The 22,546-nt window shown below is 37.4% G+C and overlaps 2 protein-coding genes and 1 long non-coding RNA gene across 5 annotated transcripts in view; 1 reads left to right on the top strand and 2 right to left on the bottom strand.

Moving 5' to 3' along the window:
* The window catches only part of gabbr1a (gamma-aminobutyric acid (GABA) B receptor, 1a), a 63,151-nt gene extending 49,003 nt beyond the window's left edge, over positions 1-14,148 (top strand). For all 3 annotated transcript variants that reach the window (XM_047161191.2, XM_017491030.3, XM_017491032.3), the window contains 5 exons: positions 481-574; positions 3,059-3,186; positions 6,416-6,544; positions 6,750-6,893; positions 11,994-14,148. In XM_047161191.2, coding sequence (XP_047017147.1) covers positions 481-574; positions 3,059-3,186; positions 6,416-6,544; positions 6,750-6,893; positions 11,994-12,254 — 756 coding nt within the window. In that variant the 3' untranslated portion in view covers positions 12,255-14,148. The remainder of the gene's footprint in view (positions 1-480; positions 575-3,058; positions 3,187-6,415; positions 6,545-6,749; positions 6,894-11,993) is intronic.
* Positions 571-11,602, bottom strand: LOC128635263 (uncharacterized). Its single transcript, XR_008398198.1, has 3 exons — positions 11,067-11,602; positions 4,383-4,782; positions 571-3,110 (listed from the first exon to the last, which is right to left on the bottom strand). It is a non-coding gene; the product is annotated as an uncharacterized LOC128635263 (long non-coding RNA).
* Positions 14,149-16,146: 1,998 nt separating the features above from the next.
* Positions 16,147-19,134, bottom strand: tnfb (tumor necrosis factor b (TNF superfamily, member 2)). Its single transcript, XM_017490214.3, has 4 exons — positions 18,697-19,134; positions 18,509-18,560; positions 18,334-18,402; positions 16,147-17,828 (listed from the first exon to the last, which is right to left on the bottom strand). The coding sequence occupies exons 1-4, from the start codon at positions 18,859-18,861 to the stop codon at positions 17,380-17,382; spliced, it is 735 nt and encodes a 244-aa protein (XP_017345703.1). The 5' UTR covers positions 18,862-19,134; the 3' UTR covers positions 16,147-17,379.
* Positions 19,135-22,546: the final 3,412 nt, after the last annotated feature.

Below are 22,546 nucleotides of genomic sequence, written 5' to 3'. Positions count from 1 at the left end.
TATGGTCGTATCTTCTGGTTCTAGTTAGGACTCTAGCAGCTGCATTCTGGACTAACTGGAGTTTCTTTATGCTCCTACTGGAACATCCAGACAGTAAGGCATTACAGTAATCTAATCTAGAGGTGACGAATGCATGAACTAGTATTTATGCATCATGTAGTGGTTTCTGCATCATGTAGTATAAATCCACATTTAGGATTAATCTATAAATGAGTGTCTGATTTTATGTTTTAAACATTTATCATTTGCATATAACTTCGTACTCACAGCATTTCAGCGGCTTCTGTTATTTAGCTAGCTACATTTTTTTTTTCCTCTCAGAATGAACATGTGGAATGAAAAGGTGAGGCTGAAAGTGGTTGAAAGTTCTGTACCTTTCACCCACCCTCATGTTCTCTTTCTCTCACTCTCTCCGTTTCTCTTTCCCCCCTCACTCTCGCTTCCTCCCTCACTGTCCCCTCTCGTTATCTGTTTAAGCAGAAGTTCACTAAAGAAGATCCTAAAGGAGATCTGGATTTTTTGATTCAGCCTGTACTGGAACACTGCAGCTCAGAGAAGATGAACACATGGCTCGGTACTGCATCCTTCATCTCTGTCTAGTCTGTCTCTCTCTCATGTCCTTTTCTATGTCTTCCATTTTCATATTCTTTTATGATTTCCTGCTTTATTTTATTCTTCTTTATTCTTTCTGCCTATTTCTTAGTCTCTTTTCCATCTGAGCATCACAGTTTGGGATTCACTGATCTGGGTCAGTCAGTGAAAATGTCTTGCAAATGAACACAGAGCAGGATGTTCTCATTTTGCACCCCCCAACCCCTTAAAAAAAAGATGATGTCAATCTACTGAGGAACCAGTGATGGGTATTAACATAAATTCTTAAGACAAATAAACTTTGTTCTCAGGACCTGTAAGGTCAGAATTTGTTGGGCCATGTCTTTGCTATATATTCCCTATGTATGAACACAAAACAGCCTTATCGGGAGGAAAAAGCTATAAATTGTGACAGTGCTGCAGGGACAGTGGCCTGGTTTACCAAGATACGGAGGCCAAACTTATGCATATCAAGAAGACTTGGGCAAGCATCCTAAATTCATCATCTTAGTTTGGAGACACTGACATGTGGTAGAGGATAGACCTTACTGATTACTGTAGATAACTACTCTGGTGGAAGGCAGGGAAATAAAACCAATAAACTTCAGTTATGTGACAGATCGTGTGAATTTTGCTCAGTATATCTTTTCATAAATATTATTCAACAGTGAAGCATTTTTTTTGTATTGCTGTTCTGTGCCAAGTTGTGTAGTTCTTAAAACTTGATCAGGGTGCGTGATATTTCCATTGCCAAAGTGTTCAATGCAATTTTTTCTTAACTGTTATTGGAATTACAGCTTATAATTACAACCAATTACTTGACACCTCATTTTCTCTCATGCTTGCGCCGATAAACATTCACGCTCTGTTGCTGCTAAGTGAAAGAATCAGCGGTGCGGAAATTTCTCACAGTTTCAGCAGAGGACAGCAGAGTTTCAGTCTGCAACAAACGTTCATTATAGATACAGTGAGGGGGAACTCTCAGAATGGCTAAAGCTAACGTTGGGAGGAAATCATGACTAAAAATATACTGATGTCTCACCCCAGACATTTGTCATTTGAACATGTTAACATGTTCTTTAAATGGCAGATGTTTAACTTGCACTGACTTATAGTCAAGGCAGGACCAAGCCACATGCACACAGATGAGCAGTTAAGGGTTAACTTCTTTGCTCAAGCCCTCATCAATAGTTATTTGACAGTCTTCACAACCCTCTGATCACTAGCACAGAACTGTAACCACTGAACCACCACATTTTAGTACTGCGCTTCCTAGGACATAAATAATTCTCTGGAAATCTTAGCAACACTATTAAGGTGGTATTAAGAGGTGAAGTTAAATCTCATTTGTTAGAGAAGGGAAAAAAAGGAAACAACACTAAGCTAAAACAGAAGAAGAAAAATACTGGTATTTGGAAATGAATGTCTTTTGCCATTGTGTTTTTTCTCTCTCCTTTTTTTTCTTTCTTTCAACTCCATGCTTCTCTGTAACTGTTTAGTCTTATGTTTATTACCTGTACTACTTCAATTTAAAATGATAAGAATATAGTAATAAACTAAAATGTATTTTCTTTTCCTTGCTTTAACCTTACCATACATTATTACACTAACTGTTTTTACTGATTAGTTGTTATTCTGGCTATATGCATTTTATCAATGACTCATCGTTGTGGTATGTGCCATGCTAGTCACTTTCCTATTATAATGTATGCTAAGCTAGCTCATGACTGAGGCTAATGATTCAGCTGTGGAGCACACACAGTGTAAAGGGACAGTTACTGTGGAAGTAAACTGTCAAACAAACCTATCAGGAATAGCAACACTTTCCTCAGATGTGTTGGTAAATTACCAAGAAAAGTTTCTGTACAGCTAAAATTACTCTGTGACTACATTAAGCTTGACTGCTAACTGAACTTCCATGGGTTTTCCCATACTGAGAAATGACAATAATGTGTCATAGCTCATGAGCAGAAAATTTCCACTTTCAAAGCAGTGAATACTGCAACAGTGGACCATATGTGTAGAGGTTTTTTTTTATAAACATAGTTAACACACAACCAAGTTTGACTGTAGCATTAGACATATACTAAAGGAATACTTGCAGGTGCTTGTAAGCGGCAAATTACTTTACTTGTACTTGCTGTATGACTCAAAAATAATTTGGCCTATTCTTCAGGTGTATAACCAGAGCTTGTATGGCCAGTTAGGATATTGTGTTGAATACACTGCAGAACGTATGTAGAGCAATGTATTTGAGAATCAGTCAATGCTGTACAATGTACTGTCATTAGAGCACCACTGTATGGAAGAAATGTCATGTGAGGTATCATTGTCATTATGTGAAGAGATGTATTAATTCAATGCATTAATAATCCTCATCACACAGAGTAATTAATGCTATTTTTGCCACTTGTGTTTCCAAAACACAAACAAAAAAAATGCTTAATTCTCACCCTTTTCTCTTTAGGAGTGGTGTATGGCTATAAGGGCCTGCTCCTGCTGCTGGGCATCTTCCTGGCCTATGAGACAAAATCCATCTCCACTGAGAAGATTAATGACCACCGAGCTGTCGGCATGGCTATCTACAACGTGTCTGTGAGTGTGACCTGCTGGTTACTGCCATTCACAGCACTGCAAATGATTTTCTGCCTCTAGCATATCTGTACAGCCGATATGGTGCCATGCCATCCACATACTGGACAAGATGCAAAATATGTAATGTGCTGGCTTGATTTAATAGAGTGTCACGGTCAGTCAAAACTTTCTGAACACGCTATATCAGAACATTTTTGTTTAAATGACTTCAATTTGGAAAATTTTGTAAAATTACTAACCAAGAAATAGGCGTTAGTGAATTGAAAAATGTAAGTCATTTAATGTTTAGTGAATCGAGAAATGTTAGGAATGACATAATTTCATTGGGACAATCTAGAGCTAATCTAATCAGAAAAGGCCAAAGTCTTTATCACTTTAATTAGGTACATTATTTTTTATGCTTTAGAGTTAACACTAGCTCTGTGTGAGTCTTTTATCTATAGCCTTAACCCTCCAAGCATTCCTGCCTTTGCAAAATCACTCCGAGTCACATTACTCTTTTTACCAGAAGTAATAAAATGGAATTTGTGCCTCTTTTGGGGTGCTCATGTTCAGCATTGAATTTATTTGTGATGTCACTACTCCACAGTAGTGGTTAATGGCTCAAATGAAAGTAGACACTAAGGGCTTTAAGAATTTGTAGTTTTTTCGAAGGATTTCTTGTTCCATCTAGCCTACCAAGTTTAAATTTTATCATTTTATTGTGGTCGTTGTATTTGATGTTTTACTATCTAAAAAAAAAAAAGCTTTAGTCGTGCTGTCTGTTTTATCTCTGTACCAATGTTATTGTAGAGAGGTATGAACTGTTTGCCCAGCAGGGGGCTGACACCTTTCCCATTTCCCATCGCTCTGCTCTCCATTAGCCAAACACAGAGTCACGATACTCTACGCACAGAAACCAAACAGTGTCCTGACTAATCTTAGAACAGACTTGTGTCTGTTTCATTTGTTTCTTTTGTTTATATTCATTTGTTTAAACCGAATTTCTATTTCGTGGGTGGAACAGAACGCCTGCGTACTGTAAGAAAGGGTTAAGAGCAAACAGTTCATATGTTCTTCAAAGATTTAGCTATCCTTTTTAAATTATTATTATGTATCATTTAGCTTGGACTGTGGCAATAATAGTGATTTAACTAGCAAAAAATGAAGTAAAGAAAAGGTACAGAAAAGGGGTGGGGCTGAGCAACATTTTTTACCTGTGGGTGGAGCTTATTATGTTGGCTTAGCAGAGCCAACATTCTGTTCTTCCTCTTCGTCTTCTTTTTTTTTTTAACTTGTTGTTATTGTTGTTGTTGTTGTTGTTGTTGTTGTTGTTGTTGGGGACGTGGTGGCTTAGTAGTTAGGGGTTTGATCCCCGCCTCCGCCCTATGTGCACAGAGTTTGAATGTTCTCCTCGTGTGTCAGGGGTTTCCTCCAGTTGCTCTGGTTTCCTCCCCCAGTCCAAAGACATGCGTTGTTGACTGATTGGCAACTTTAAATTGTCCATAGTGTGTGAATGAGTGTGTGTGTGTGTGCAATTGGGTTGGCACCCCATCCAAGGTGTCCCCACCTTATGCCCCGAGTCCCCGGGATAGGCTCCAGTCTTCCCGCATCCCTCTGTAGGATAAATGGAAGAGAAAATACATACATGGATTTGTAAATTTATTATTACTATAGGTCCAGAAATGCTTTAAAAATGACAGGTTACACCTTTAAAAGAGCAAATTTCTGCAGTGGTGTGGCCTCTAAGACACCTTGTTTGTGAGGTTCCAACAATATTTCTACCATATTTTCTTATTAAAATCTCTCTGTTTGTCATTTGACCATAAAATTTCCATAATTCTCCCCAAAACTACTCATAAAACCCGTAGCTTGGTTTCATGCTAGTTTATTCCAGAATGTTAAATTGTATAAACAGAGATTTTTTTCTAAATTGTACAAGAGACTTTTTTTTTTATTTTTTATTTTTATTTTTTAAATGAAGCCTAGATTGTTAGTGCTGAACGCTGTGCTTTCTTGCCTGACTGCTTGAGAACAGTTCCAGTAATAACTGCAAGTGCTTTGAAGGATGATTTGCATAATTGAAACCGTTTCGCCAAATCCCCTCCCTCTAAAACGGGTTTAATGAGAAAACAAGAAAACACTTGACTGGAACATGAGGGTGGCTGCAGCTTTTACCAACTGCAAAAGATTTCAGTTTCATCAGATGACGTTTCATATCTTTGTAGTTTCTCATAGTCACTTTTATCTGTGATGGCATGACTTTGAAATAAACATTCAAATCCTGTGAATATGCGAAAATACATTGGTAACTTTAGTAGTACAATATGATGGTGCAAGTAAATGCAATTTTAGAGGTTGGATACACAAATTAGATGCCAAATATGCTCTCTTGTTGTGCAGTCTGCTATTCTCTTGTGTCCTTTTATTAGACATAAGTTTATTTTCCTCTAGACATAAACCGTTTTTCCATATCCAATATCTATCTACTCTGGAATTCTTTAAACCTATCCAACTGACCATTCCATGGACAGGAAGAAATGCAATTTGTCACCTTCAGTTTATCAGTTTGTACCATTTTATCAGACTACTGCTTAAAATAATAATAGCTTGTCCTGATGTCTGGTGCATTAGCTGCACTGTGGATTTTTATAGATCTACACTATATGGATAAACATGTTCCAGCATGATTATGCCCCTGTGCACAAAGCGAGATTTATAAAGACATGGTTTGCCAAGGTTGGTGAGGAAGAACTGGAGTGTTCTGCACAGAGCCGTGACCTCTCTGAACACCTTTGGGATGAACTGGAATGCCACCTGCACAAAATGCACATAAGAGTATGATTGGTCAAGTGTCCTCATACTTTTGGCCAGTGCATTTTATTCGTGATATCTCATAAGAAGTGGCTCTGAATAATGGTTGCACGACAGCCAATTATAATTTATGAACTAATATCTCATACTGAATATGAGTGTTTATTAAATGATATTCTCATTAGCTGAGGTTGTGTTGATTGTGGGCGATTATATATTTTTTATTTGTGCATGTGTCCGCCACTGAGTGGTAAGCGTATGTCTGCCATACAAATTAGTAACAAGAAGGACTAGACTTGTTGGTGGAGGAGGCGAGGTGTACTTGTTTTTATAATAAAATAATCATAAAGGCCTTGATGTACTGATTTATTGACAGTTAATTAAAATTACCTCTCTTTCTCCCTCTCTCTCTCTCTCTCTCTCTCTCTCTCTCTAGGTTCTATGTATGATCACAGCACCTGTGACGATGATTCTCTCCTCTCAACAGGATGCCTCTTTTGCCTTTGCCTCTCTGGCTATAGTGTTCTCCGTCTACATCACTTTGGTGGTGCTCTTTGTGCCCAAGGTGCGTAAATCAAAACAGCTTGTAAATCGTAATTATTTTTGTTTTATTTTACACTAGCTTACTGTTTCCCTTGCACTGTTCCTTACTGTTCTTTTTATATGAAGTGGTAATGCTTTGTATGTTCCTCATATACTTTCTCTCAGCTCCATATGCTTTTGTAGTTTTGTCATGAGTTTGACAAAGGGTTTCTCCTGCTGTTATGTAGATGCGCCGTTTGATCATGCGTGGGGAGTGGCAGTCTGAGCAGCAGGACACGCTGAAGACGGGATCATCTACCAATAACAATGATGAAGAAAAATCACGGCAGCTTGAGAGAGAGAATCGAGAGCTCCAGAAGATCATTCAGGAGGCATGTCTGGCATCTGCATCTCTTTTTGTATTTCTATCCTAAACATGGTGGAGGTAGTGTCACTGCTTGGGCTTGCATGGCTGCGTCTGGAACAGGCTCACTAATCTTTATTGATGATGTAGCATGGTAGCACGATGATAGCAGCAGAATGAATTCAGAAGTTTACAGGAACATTCTGTTTTCCAATTTACAGAGAAATGCATCCACATTAATCGTCAGGAACTTTATCTGCATCTCTTTTGTGTTTCTATCCTACAGTGCCTTTCAAAGCTATGCCCATGTAAGACAGCTAGAGTCAGTTCCATAAGTAGTTGGACAGTGTTCCAATTTTTGTGATTTTAACTCTGTACACCACCACAATGGCTTTGAAATGCAATCAATATGTGATTGAAGTGTAGACTTTCAGCTTTAATTCAAAGGTTTTAACAAAAAAATTGCATTAACCTTTTAAGAAATACAGCCATTTTCACAGGATCAAAAGTAATTGGACAGTCGACTAATAAGCAGTTTTATGGTCAGATGTGGCCTGTTTTTTTCCCCCCATTATTTCATAACACATTATAACACATCATAACACATTTCATAGGGCACACATTAACTGCCCTAAGCCCGATAGCGCGCTTCCACTTTACACATTTACATATGTTTTTGTTTTGGTTTCTGTCCTGTCTGTATTGTTATTGGTTGTTTCCCTCATGTGTCCTCATTATTCACAGCTGTCCCCGTTTCCCCCTTGATTAGTTTATCTATTTATCTTGTGTTTCTGTTCTATGTTGTGAAGTATTGTTTCAGTGTTTTGCTGTCTGAGCCATACCAAGCCTTTGTTCTGTGTTTGTTTTCCTGGTTTCTCGACTTCTCTTAGTTTCACTGTTTTCGTGTTCTGTCTGTGCACCGTTCACTCTGTTTGCTGATCGCCTGACCTATGCCTGTTTTTGGACTTTGATATTCAATTCAATTCAATTCAATTTTATTTGTATAGCGCTTTTTACAATAGACATTGTCTCAAAGCAGCTTTACAGGAATATCAACATAGTATACAGATATTAAAGGTGTGAATTTATCCCAACTGAGCAAGCCACTGAGTAGCGACAGTGGCAAGGAAAAACTCCCTAAGATGTTTTAAGAGGAAGAAACCTTGAGAGGAACCCGACTCAGAAGGGAACCCATCCTCATCTGGGTAACAACAGATAGTGTGAAAAAGTTTATTATGGATTTATATGAAGTCTGTATGGCGTTAGGAGCAGCCGTAGTCCCAGCAGTCTGGAATTAGAGAAGATTTGAGCTCCATCCAGAGGCAGAAAGGATCAGGATCTCTAGTATCTCCATAAATTTGTGTGGGGCTTGGTGAAAGGAGAGGGGGAGAACAAAGATTATTATGACTGCGAAGTAGTAGAAAAGAATCTAGTCAGGGTAGGCTTGAGTAAACAAATGCGTTTTAAGTCTAGACTTAAACACTGAGACTGTGTCTGAGTCCCGAACACTAATAGGAAGACTGTTCCATAACTGTGGGGCTCTATAAGAGAAAGCTCTTCCCCCTGCTGTAGCCTTCACTATTCGAGGTACCGTCAAATAGCCTGCATCTTTTGATCTAAGTAGGCGTGCCTTCACGTTTTGGTTTGTTTACCTGCCTCTTCTACTGCACTTGCATCCACCTCACCCTGCATTATGTAACACTGAGCAACAGACACCGAATAGGTCGGCCAAGAAAAACAACAACAGCTGATGACAGAAACATTATGAGAGCTCTGAAGGAAAAAAAACCCCCAAACAACAGTCAGGGACATCATCAACAACCTCCAAAGGGCAGGGGTGAAGGAATCACAATCCACTGTTGAAAGAAGACTTTGAGAGCAGAAATAAAGAGGCTATTCCACATGCGAACCATTCACGAACTGTAAGAGTCAGAAAGCCAGATTGGAATTCGCAAAGAAATACAGAGATGAGGCACATAAGTTCTGGAACCAAGATTAAACTCTACCAAAGTGATGGAAAGACCAAATTGTGGAGAATGAAAGGATCTGCTCATGATCCAAAACATACAAGCTCATCTGAGAAGCATGGTGGAGGTAGTGTCATGGCTTGGGCTTGCATAGCTGCTTCTGTAACAGGCTCACTCATCTTTATTGATGATGTGACTCATGATTGTAGCAGCAGAATGAATTCAGAAGTTTTTCAGGAACATTCTGTCTGCCAGTTTACAGAGAAATGAATCCAGATTAATCAGGAGGAATCATGCAGTTAGACAGTGATCAAAACACACTGCAAGCTCAAAAAGGACTTTATCATGGGGAAAAATTGGAAGGTTTTAGACTGGCCATGTCAATCACCAGACCTTACCCCAATTGAGCAGCATTTCACCTCCTGAAGAGGAGACTGAAGGGAGAAACACACTGAAACAAACAACAACTGAAAGAGCCTGTGGTAAAAGCCCGGAAAAGCATCACAAAAAAAGAAACAATGATCAACAGTCTTGCAAGTTACTGCAAGCACGGGATATGCAACCAAACATTAAGTGTTTTTTACTTTAATTAGCTTCAAGACTTCCTATGTTCCTATACTTTTGCTCACCTAATAATTGGGTGGTCTGATACAAAAGGTTAAGTTTTATGTTGTTTAATACATCTAGAATTAAATAGCAGTAAATAAAAGTTGAGATCCATCTTTTGATCCCAAACCCAAATGTCTCAAATACGAATGAATTGGCCTTGGAGTGGACTGTCTTTTTTTTTTTTTTTTAATTTATATACGTGTGTTTTCTATGATCTGTTATGAATAACATATGGGTTTGAGATCTGCAAATCATTGCATTATGGTTTTTATTTACATTTTACACAGCGTCCCAACTTTTGTGGAATTGGGGTTGTATGTGTGTTGTATGTGGGGTTGTCTATAAATAACATCTGTATATAACATTGAAACATTGATTGATTTGAGAAGGGATATGATGGGATATATGGGTGGGATATATTAGGCAACATGTAAACAGTCAAACTTCATATGTTGGAAGCAGGAAAAATGGCCAGGCTTAAGAATCTGAAAAACTTTGATATGGGCCCAATTGTGATGGCTAGACGACTGGGTCAGAGCATCTCCAAAACAGCAGGTCTTGTGGGGTGTTCCCAGTATGCAGTGATTAGTACCTAACAAAAGTGGTCCAAGGACGGACAACCGGTGAACCTGCTACAGGGTCATGGACGCCCAAAGCTCAGTGATATGTGTGGGGAGTGATGGCCATCGCGTCCGGTCTGAACCCACAGACAAATTGATGATAGTTAATGCTGGCTATGATAGAAAGGTGTCAGTCACACAGTGCATCACAGTATAGGGCTGCATACTCAGAACCAGAGTGCACATGCTAACCCCTGTCTCGGTGTATATATACACACAGGAAGGGTATTTTTTATTTTTATTTTATTTTATTTTTATTTTGTTTTATTTTTTTTTACACAGTGGGGATTCTCTAATATTTTCTGATTATGAGGGCCAACTTAATGATCATTTGATTCAGAAGGGTTAAAGGGAACGTTTGTAATGTTTAGAGCCCTCTGCTGCCTGTGAGCTGAATTGCAATTGCACTGACATTGACAAGTCCTTTTTGCCCTACTGATCATAAATCACTGGTAAATTATGTAAGCCTATGAGTTGCCTTTTATGTGCAAGGGTTCTGAGCTGAATTAAACTTTACAACTGTTACGAAACAAGACTTGGACAGGAAGTACGCGCAGGACTAAAGTCTTTATTTACACTTAAGTCAATGTACGAGGAGGCAGAAAACAAGGTCTAAACATAAACTAACAGCTGACACAAGAAACATGAACTTAAACAGGGCATGGAAACACTACCACTTTTAACTAACTGAAACTTCTCTCATTTACCTAGAAATGACGCATGAAACACAAAACTTAGAACACGACTATGATATAAAACTCTCGTTTAACTATGGCCTGCAACTATCGTTTAACTCTGGCATGAAACACTCTTTTAACTCTGACATGAACACTCGTTTAACTCTAGCATGAAACACTCGTCTAACTATGGCATGAACTAAGGAACAGGAAACTAGACAGAGCATGGAAACATTACCACCTGGCACCATTACTCATTCCGTCTATACCCTAATACCGCCCACCGTGTGCAGCAACGCGAGGGGTTTAAATAACCAGTCACAATTACCTTAATTGCTGACAGCTGGTAACACTTCAAAGCACACCCTCACACCTCCGCCAATAACTGAACAGGGTGGGGACAGAACAGAAACCAAAATAAGTGCACATGTCCGTTGTAAACAAAGTCTTATCATCCATGCGCACTTCAAGCACGTGCACACGCTCTCCAGCTGACTGTGCACGTCGTCGCCGCAGCGCCATCTGCCAGCAAGATCATGACAACAGCATTGTGGCCTACAGATCTGAAGTGGATTTTTGCTGCTGTTGTTGTTGTTGTTGTTGTTGTTGTTGTTTTTGCTTCCATTTTCTCCCCATTTGGTCTTGCTAATTTCCTCCCACTAGCTAACTCTTCCGTATCACAGCATCTTGGGAGGTTGGGGTAAGCACATGCTTCCTCTGAGACACATGACACCAACCTCCACATCTCCGCATCAGGGCAGGACAACACACTCAGAGGAAAATGCTATCTAGAGTTGCTGTAAGTGACAGGGGACAGAGAAAGAATGCCATCCTTCCCACTCTGAGAGCTCGGCTAATTATGTTTTCTTGATTACCCGCAAGGATGGTTGTGGCATCGTTGAGATTCAAACTCTCACACCATCTTTTGATGATGTTGATGACAGTGTGCATTTTTCTGTTGTACCACTTGGGAGATAAGGACTTGGAGCCTTAACACTCAATATGTTTACATTTGAGTCATAACTTTACACAGATGGCTCTTTATTTATCCCGCCCTCCATTTTCTGTATTGTTTATACTACACAGTTTCGTGGGGAGCTTGGAGCCTATCCCAGGGGAGTTGGGGCACAAGGCGAGGGACACCCTGGACTGGGTACCAGTCCATCGCAGGGCACAACCACACACACAGACACACACACACACACACACACACCTCTTTACTCATTTGTTTTTTTGTTTTGTTTTTTTGTTACAGAAAGAGGAACGCGTAACAGAACTTCGTAACCAATTAGCAGAACGTCAGGCTCTCCGGGCTCGGAAACCAGCATCTTGTCAGAACCAAAACCAGAACCATAGCGTCCCCCTTCTGGCTTCATCTGAGCCTCCTGGATACTCATCTGGCACAGAGCACTCGGTGCCTCCTTCCTTCTCTAACAACTCCACCCTCTACCATGGAGAAGGGAAGCTTAGCCGGAATCACTGCCACAACAGCCGGCTGCCTCTTCTCTACAAATGAGCTGGGCAGAACTGGAGATAAACGGGCTGCGTGTCCAAGAGTTTGTGTGAGTTAACAGTGTAGTTTTAATAATTCTTTCATTCCAATCATTTTTAGCAATAGCTTCCAACAAGTGTTCAGGTCTTGTGCGACGCCATCTTATATGTTGCCACTGTATCAATATTAATATTAATATTCTACTGTGTACCAAGGTATATTATGGAGTTTGTCTTGTTTGACAAAGTTTCAACTTTGCTTTACCTACATGTCTAAAGAAAGCACAAATACTAAGTAGCCTTTGGTAAATAACTGAAATGAGCAAGAACATTCTCTAAATATTAAAAATAAATAAATGAATAAATATATACGCATGACAGTAATCAAAAAATTGGAACAAATGCGTATCAGTATCATTTGTGATCTGTGCAATTTTATTTTAAGAAGTGAAACATGTGATGCTCAATACCAAATGTCACTCTCTCTTACTTCCACTTAATCCTCTTTTTATTGAGGGGAATCCCTTAGGGGAATAATAACATTAACCCTAGGCAGGGGAGGCCCCATGTTTGCAGAAATGAAATTGATATTTAAAGCGCTCCAGGTTAGTCAGTTTATGTATAAGCTAAAGCCAAGCCCATCGTTCACTGCAACAAAAAAAAAAAAAAAAAAAAAAGAAGAAGAAAAAAAAGAAAAAATTTGCATGACTGTTCCATTCGCTTCCTGAAATGTCTCAGTCTTCCGAATGTTATTCCTTTCAGACATAAATACCCTTTCCATACTGAGTCTGCTTTTTTAGAAATGATAGGAGGGAAGTGAGCAGACACTGTGGGTGTTTAGGGTCATTAGGTTTGGGCGAGTGTTTCATAAGGGGTCCATCCAAAACACTGTTTTGTTTTACAACCTTATTCAATATTAACCTGCTTTTTCCAGAATTCAAGTTTGGTTTAGAGGAAAAAGTCCAACCTTCCTTTGTCCTTTATTTACACACTTAGTGTTTTCTGTAAATCTTTTCGTATGTTTTCTCCAGCACAACTGGTCAGCTTTTATGACTTGCCAAGGCACACCTGTAGTATTAAATCATGTACTACAAGCATTTTTAGCACATAATGAGAGCACAGTGTACAACTAATGGTGAAATAGTTCCACTTATTTATTTTTTTCCTGATGTTCAATGTTGCCATAAAAAAGTCCAGTTGCAATTCGTTTTAGATTTAGCACAAACAATAAGCCTTACCCAGACCCTTTACTCTGCACTTTTAGCATAAATACAGTATGTCTGTGTCTGCAAGGTAGTGTTATTCAAAGAGAGAATATAAATAATTTACTTCTTGTGATGGGATTGAATGATATTAAGAAACACAGTTATAAATACTGATACTCTCGTGCAATATTTCAGTACTCAGTCTTTTCTATGATAATATAATACTGAGCTTTATGTTTGCACAGCGCTATTGACCATTGTTCATGCTTTGGGTTGTTCATATGTTACACTGCTGTCGTATTGTTGGAAAATCACTCAGAAAATGTGTAAAGTTTCTTTGTATAATTGCTTAGCTGAACATATTTAAACACAGCACGACATAGCAAATGTTTCTGCAGCATGTAAACATTATATTCACTAATTTAGCTCAGGGTATGTAATTATACTAACACTTTATATATAATAAATGTTTATTTATCAGATGTGTGCACTATATTACAACTGAAACATACTCCGAATCATTCCATATTTAAATCAATTATCCGAGCCCTATATAATTTTTGGTAATTGATTTGTAATTAATATATGTGTTGTAAATACAATAATCTTTTATCTATATGCAAACTTTATAGTTCAATAAAACCCATTATTTTGCACTGACTTTAAATGTTGTCTAGAAGTGGATTTAATACACTAGTAATATGTGAAGTTACTAGAAATTTAATGAAAAATAAATCTAGGAAAGTTTTACTATTGTCTTTAGAACTTTTGTCATTGTCTGATGTATGAATTTATTCAAAATAGTCTTGTACACATAGGATTTTCCACTATACAGTATTTCATAAACTTTCATGAATTATTTATCTAATATTATTATTATTATTATTATTATTATTATTATTATTATTATTATTATTAATCTGTCTCTATATTATCTAATTTTCTCATTAGAATTCTATTATCCTTCTTTTTTTTAAATAATAATAATAATAATAATAATAATAATAATAATTATTATTATTATTATTATTTATTTTTTTTACTAGTATTATTTTATGTTTAGTGACATCCTTGCTAGTTTTGTTTCCTTGCTTGTTTTTTTTTTTTTTTTTCAGTGAAAATATTCTCACCCGGGTTCAGACCGTTCATTTGTTTACATTTGCATGTTAGTCCTATGAACAATTGTGAAATTCAGACACTTATCCTACAGACTGTAACGCACGAAGACTTTGGTATAAAGAATGTTTCAGTGTGTCCTGTAGAGGGCCTCATGAGTTCAACTACTTCAACTACATACACACTCAGGCTATACCAATATGGGCATGGGCATGGGATTCGTTTTTTGTATAATTATGGCTGGTATTTACACTAAAATCCTGACATCATACTACATATTTACTGTGCTGTTTGCTCATGTTTAATTATTTGTGAGTGGACAGCAATGACTTCATTTTGCATTACTGTATTAGGAAGTGGCAGGAAGCAAACAATAACTGATGTCAGATCCTGTCTTGTATGTTAAATGAGGAGATAGTGGGCTTTTGACTGTGGTTCACAGAGTAAACCCGGCTGTTTCTCCTTTTATGCAAGGGTAGCTTTATTGTCCATACACATCATCACCTTACATCAGTGTTACAGTAAATAACACACTGATGTTATTCTATTAAAAGAAAAACAGTAAGGCTTTGAATAAGGTCATACTACGAAACCTTTGGCATTTTACAGGACTTTAAAGAAATACTTCAGCATTTTTAATTTCTATTTACCAAATCTGTAGCGGTAACACTTTACTTTAAGGAACACATATTAGGCGTTACTTAAGACCTTTGTTTATTTACTTTGTTCAGTAAAGCCCAAATTAGACAACTCATAAATGAGACTTTATTCATAAACACTTGTATTGTTTCTTAATTAGGGTTGTGATATGTCATGCACAACATCCACCCATCTATCCATTTTCTGTACCTCTTATCCTACACGGGGTCACGGTGGGAGACTGGAGCCTATCCCAGGGAACTCAGGGCACAAGGTGGGGACACCCTGGACATGGTGCCAACCCATCACAGGGCACAATCACACACACACATAGTCACACACAATTTCGAAATGCCAATCAGCCTACAACTAGGGAACCTGGAGGAAACCCCCGAACCAGGGGGAGAATATGTAAATTCCGTGCACACAGGGTGGAGGCGGGATTCAAACCCCCAACCCTGGCGGTGCAAGGCAAACATACTAACCGCTAAGCCATATGCACCTCTATATGCGACACATACTGACCTATTTTGCAACCACTAAGACACAAAATGATCTTGACTTTAGAGTACGGCACAAAAAATGGTCTTACTGAAAGCTTGTTTAGTGTTTGTTGTCTTCTAGTTAGTAATAAGTCAACTAAAATTCTACTTTAGAATATGAGTATATGAATTATTGATTTTTATAAGCTTTTAACCTGCAGGTCATGTGATGCTACCCACAATCTACTCGTATAACGTGTACAGTGTGTATGTGTGTGTGTGTATATATATATATATATATATATATATATATATATATATATATATATATATATATATATATATAAAATATAACATCTTGGGTGATTAATTCATGTTCAATAATTTAAATAAGATTTTAGAAAATAATTTATTATTTATAATGTATTTATTAGTAATTTTCACAGAACAGATCACCAATTATTCACCAATACAAGTATTTATGAATAAAGTCTAATTTATAGTGAATAGCCTAGTCTAATTTGGGCTGTACTGAACAAACAACAGATATAAATTTAACACCTACTATGTGTTACTTAAAATAAAGCGTTAACTATGTAGCAAATGTGTGATTACAACAAAGAAGAACTCACTGTACTGAGAAAATAACAGAAAAAGTTTTCCTCAATAGTTAATGGCAGTTGTTGGCCTCGATTGAGTCTTACCAAAGCTGTTTTTTGTAGTTTTTCCCTACTTTTCAAGACTGGGGCAAAATAGTATATCATATTTATACTTACTTCCCCTAAGATCTTGAGGCGTCTGCAAGCCATCAGGCTGAAACTAAGGTACTTCCAATGTTTAATAAGCATGGACTATATAAATACAGCATAACCACAAATCTTTGCCTCTGAAAAATGTACCAACCTCTTTGAAGGGATGTTTTATACAGGTTTAGAGCTTGATTTACTGTACAAATACCTCTGACTGAAAAGTTAATGAAAGTGTTATCAACGTTTATTGACTACAACAATACTTGCCTTTAGACTTCCATTATAAGTAAGTTTGGAGTAACGAGTTTTTCCATTCTTATCTCGCTAAAGTGAAATTCTTGTCTGTTGTAATCATACATACAAATATGATGTATAGAGATTAGGCTTAAAAAAGGCTGCAGTATTGCTTAAAAACAATGCCGTACACTTGCATGCACTTTTTAAGCATTTTATTCACATTCATTAAATAAACACAATGACAATAATAAATAGGCGAGTTTGAATGAATAAATACATAATATAATGTTTCAAATAATACAATAATAAATACAAAATGCTTGTACTGAATGAGTTAAAAAAAAAATTGTGCATTCATTACAACATTCGATTTGGACATGAGCAGTTTCTGTAGTGAGCTATAAGATACAAGCTTAACATGCTGGTCTAAGAAGAGTACAGAGGAGTAGTGCTCTCCTATCTATCAGTTCAGTACACACACGTCACACACACTAGGTATTACACAATAATAAAGCAAGTACAATGGAGAACTTTCAGCACTTTGATACACTGTATCATGTTTACATTTACTTTTACGTTTACAAGAGTTATTACTTTCACGTTCCTCATGTGATTTTCACAAACCACCCTGAGAAATATATTATGTCAGTGTTTTAACATAAAACAATTTGTCTTCACATTGGTCATCAAGTATCCATCTCGGAAAGCAGCCGTTAACGTTCTCACAGCTCGAACACCCCAAAAAAGGTTTTGGAACTGTGTTCAATGATGTCAGTAAAATGGTTGGTATTCGTTGACAGTTTGTCCCCCTTATAAAGTTGAAAGACGGCACCAAGGTAGATGGAATCATAGATGCGATGTCCAGTTGTCTGCTCCTCTGTTTTGGTTTGGCACACGGATTTGAATCCACTAAGCAGATACCGCTTCTTTTTGGATGGTGATGTGAGCGATGACCACAGAACGCTGTAGCTCAGATGTGTGGTGCTACTGTCATTATCTTCCTCACTTGATTTGCAGAAGATGCTGAACGATGCCTGGCTGTAGACAAAGTACAGGCCATCGTGGGGAATGAGGATGGAGTTGTTCTCCAGCTTGAGACCTCCTTTAGTAAAGGACAGGTCCATGCCACTCGCCCACCGTGGAGAACCTTTCTCATGGTGCCGATCTGAAACTAGAATGATGAGGGGTTTTTGAGTAAGCAGCGTGAATGAGCAATGTCCCTGCGCTTATCCTGTCATTGCAGGCTTCATTAAGGTCAGCGGTGAAAGTACTATATTCCCAGCTTTCCTATAGTAGCAGAAGGATGTTCTCTGAGAATGTTTAAAGGACAGCCTGTATCATGTAATTATAAGTTTGGAGGATGTCCTGAAGATGAACTGTTTCATAGCAGGTAAAAAAAAACTTTCCTAAATGGTTATCGATATAATGAGAAAGGATTTTGATTGTTTTCATTTAAAATGGCTTATCACTAGGGAGTGACTGAGGATCATACTTTTCCTGCTGAACCTTATGTTAAAATTTTATAGAATTGTGTTCCTAATATTACTAATCATTTGCTATAACTTCCGTTTCAAATGCCATCACATTTGCTATCAAATCCGGTGAGAGCATTTCCATCTGTAGCTAACTTTACTTAACAAAGTAAAAACCAGTGACAAATGGGTATTGTAACTTACCATGGAGGTGAATGGCTGCCTTTGTACTCTTGGCGATCTGTGTTAGGCTATCTTGCTGACCTGATGGATCTAGGACACAGAGAGAGGCTTTGTTAGTCTTCCGAGCCCACGTATGTTGGAAGTCTTATGGCTACGCCATTTAAAGTGGTTTGATGAATCATTTCTTGTTTCTTACCTGTGCTTGTGGTGCTTTGCAGCTTCATGGAAAGCTCACCTTGATTCTTATTCTGTGGAAAATCATCAAAAGAACTTTTAGTCTTTGCCCTATTTATCTTATCTCACTTTCAAATCTCTAAACTTAATATTATTTCACTTTTCAACTCTCTCAGTATAAACAAGTCTTTAATATGGCTTCAGGCTTACCGTGAAATGCCATGCAAAACAGAGAGATGCGACCACACAGAGGGAAAGGAAGACCACACCACCAACTATCATCCACATCGAAGATCTGGACGGCTTCACGGCTTCCACAGTAGGTTGGTAAACATCTCCCATAGCGGCTTCTGTGTCGACCTTGTAGTTCTGCATCCTGTGCTTGGTCTCTTAATATCACCTTCAGTGTAATTTATTATTATAGCACCAGACTTTAAATGGACCCAAGACCTGTTGAAGGTTATATCTGTGGGAAACCGTGTTGTACTGAATGTGTTCATGGAGTACAATATATATATCTCAGAAACAAGGGGAAAGTCCAGTGATGTCAGGGGAGCAGAAGTTGGTCTGAAAAGGGAAAGAACGATTTTGTTCTCAGGCACACCAACACTCTCACAACCTCCACCCCTCCCACACACACACACACACACACACACACACACACACACACACACACACACACACACACACACACACACACAGACAGACTCTAAGTAAGGCAGAGAGAGTCACTGCTGTTCGCCTACAAGCAAACAGGTTTGGTTAGTGTAATTATTCAAACATATATGCAACCATTAAAGTAACAAAGGAGTAATGTTCCAGATACGCCTTGTTACTTTTTGTATTACTCATATATATATATATATATATATATATATATATATATATATATATATATATATATATATATATATATATATATATATATATATATATATATATATATACACACACACACACATTCAAGAAATGTATAGAATATGTCAAGCATTACATATGTGGAGTTTACACAACTGGCAATGTAAACAGAAAGAAAAATGTAAACCGGATTACCCGTGGCCCCTAGTAGAAAGGCATTTACTACAAGAAATAAGTCATCAAGCCTTTAATTAAGTAAGTAACAAGTTATAAAGTGTAATCTGAGGCATCCTTTATAATGATTAACAAAAGAATTACCTTAAAACTGACAACTCTCATAGGTTTATGTTTAACAATACATTTATCATTCACAAAAGGGACTGAGTAATGAAACTCATCAGTGGTTTAGTGGATTAAATTTGAAGATTAAACATGAGACTAAAAGTTTAAACCTGAATTATTAACAGATTAAAAGATTAAAGCTTAATATAAGTATTTATAGCTATGTGCCTGGCTTGCTTTTGATAACTGGTGATGTAGAATCTATACTGATATCACTTTTTAGATCACGAGACCACAATCATTCTGAGAATGTCAGAAATGGCTCGCGAATGTCTCCCCAGTTCGTAAATGTTGTTTCACGGGGAAATTAGCTAGTGGGTAGGAATTGCCATTGAACAAATAGTGAGAAAAACTTTAGTCTTCTAAATAGGACAAAATACAGATTATCAGTTATCAGGGTCATTTCCACATAGGTAGCTGCTGGCATTCTTGAAATAAACTTTCACCACCATGATCGTCAACCCAAATCAGACTCCAAATCACACTCTGAGACATCTCTTACTCGTGCCGTTCATGCAGACGTAATGATATCATATCAGGCTCTATTTGTAGCATTTGAAGTTTGTTTGGGTTTTTTTTTAGCCAAATTCCTTGTGTATTTGGAGCAATTATAACACAATTACAGTAGTCATTATGTGTCCATTAGTTCTGCACTATTTGTCAAGTGCATTTTTGTCCTCTATATAGGTTGTGCCGTTCCTTAGAACTGCTCTTGCCCCCATCCTTTGCTACCCCATGTCTAAAAACCTGGACACACCAAAGCTTGAAAGCCTGTACATTCATGTCTCATTTTCTCACTAACATAGTAGAAATCTATCTGCTGAAACAAAATCTTCTTACGCTATACCAGCGTCGGAACGATGCTATGCTACTATATAGACAAGAGGGTCTTTTGTCTAAGCAACCTACACAGGCTCTGTGAGAAATACTCAGAGACTTTATCAATGTACACGCTTATCTCATTTATGTTATTATACACGTACTGTCACCATTAGTGTAATCAAATGATTCAATATATTAAAATGGTTACCGGCGAAATGTTACCTGCAATAGATCAAAATGGTTACCTGTATTTAAATATAGTTCCTCTTCAGGACAGGAAACAGGATTTCTTTCTTATTAACGTTGTGAGTTTATTTCCCTGACAGTAAAATGCATTCATTCACAGTAAACTGACGTTACAGCTATATTTGCTGTAGTTACAACTAGTTCAGGAGGTTAATAACAATACTGTGTACTGAATGTCTTCAGGCGTTTAATGCTTAGAATGAAACCATGAATCCTAAACAAACTGCTCAGTGAAGAATATGTTACATGTTTGACATTTAGAGCAATATTGATCAGTTTAAGAGTTCAATTCAATTCAATTTTCTTTGTATAGTGCTTTTTACAATGGACATTGTCTCAAAGCAACTTTACAGAAACATATAAACACAGGATACAGATTTTAAATGTGTGAATTAATCCCAATTGAGCAAGACGGTGGCAACGGTGGCAAGGAAAACTCCCTAAGATGTTAAGAGGAAGAAACCTTGGGAGGAATCAGGAAGGGAACCCATCTTTATCTGGGTAACAACGGATCATGTAAAAGTAAAAGAAAGTTCATTATGGTTTAATATGAAGGGTAGTGACATTCAATTTCATTTCCAGCAGTTAATACACAAACTAAATACAATGGGGTTTTTTGGTCATTCGTTTTTCACCAGAAGGCTGGAGATTAATAGTATAAACACAATCGTCTACTACTGTTTCATACTGCTGTAGTTATTTCTGCTCCGGTTTTGTTTTCTGAGCACCTCTTACACCACAATGGACCAACATGGTGAAAAAGTTTAACTATTATGACATATCACCTGTTATTATGACATAACACCTGTCACTAGGTTAATAGGTTAACCCAAGGTTAAAGTAGAAACTAGAAGCGACCAACACTGCATGACCACATAATTTTGAGTATGTTTGAGTTTTTAATTGAATGTTGAGTGTACCTCGAAAAGCAGTAATCACCAATCTATTTATAGCTCCAGCTCCAACCCTTTTTTCACCTGAAACCAATCTGTTTCTACTTGACTAGCCGGATTTGTGCAAGAAATACATTCTTTGAAATATGCATTGAGAAGAGGGATGGTGAACACCACCCATGGCCTTGTTTGTGTACTGTGTGCATTTACCCCACCTACTTTATGTAGTGTTGCAACTTGGGACTGTCTTTAGTGTCATTGTCACTGAGTGTCACTGAAGATAATTGTATGATACGTTCTATATATGTAATACATAATTTTACTCTTTAAAGAAGCCAAAATAATCCTGGACCAAGGAAATACAAATATTCAATGGCCTACTGTGTGCAAGAAAGCAAAGATAATGATAATCTAAAGGTAAAGTCAGTGTACTGGGCATTATCCAGGGATGACTGCTTAAAATCATGCCTGCAAATGACAAAAGACTATTCGAGTAGTGGCTGAATGCATTATGTGCCTTTATGACGCTACCAAATTTTTAACAATAGATTGAGTAAAATAAAAATCCCTGTGTAAAATGTGTACACAGGGATTTATTAGATTTATAGACGTAATGTTGGGCCTCTGTTTGTAATTACCCCAGGAATTTTAGCCTTGCGATGGCACTACGAAAGTGTTTATAAGATCATGTTAAGGGACTTTATTGATTTAGTAGGTCCACCTGCCACCTGAAAAAAACACACACACACACACACACACACACACACACACACACACACATATATATATATATATATATATATATATATATATATATATATATATATATATATATATATATATATATATATATATATATATATATATATACACACACACACACACACACAATTTGTTAA

The sequence above is a fragment of the Ictalurus punctatus genome, chromosome 17 (genome assembly GCF_001660625.3).
Source record: "Ictalurus punctatus breed USDA103 chromosome 17, Coco_2.0, whole genome shotgun sequence".
NCBI lineage: Eukaryota > Metazoa > Chordata > Actinopteri > Siluriformes > Ictaluridae > Ictalurus > Ictalurus punctatus.
This window is presented reverse-complemented; position numbering and strand designations above follow the sequence as displayed.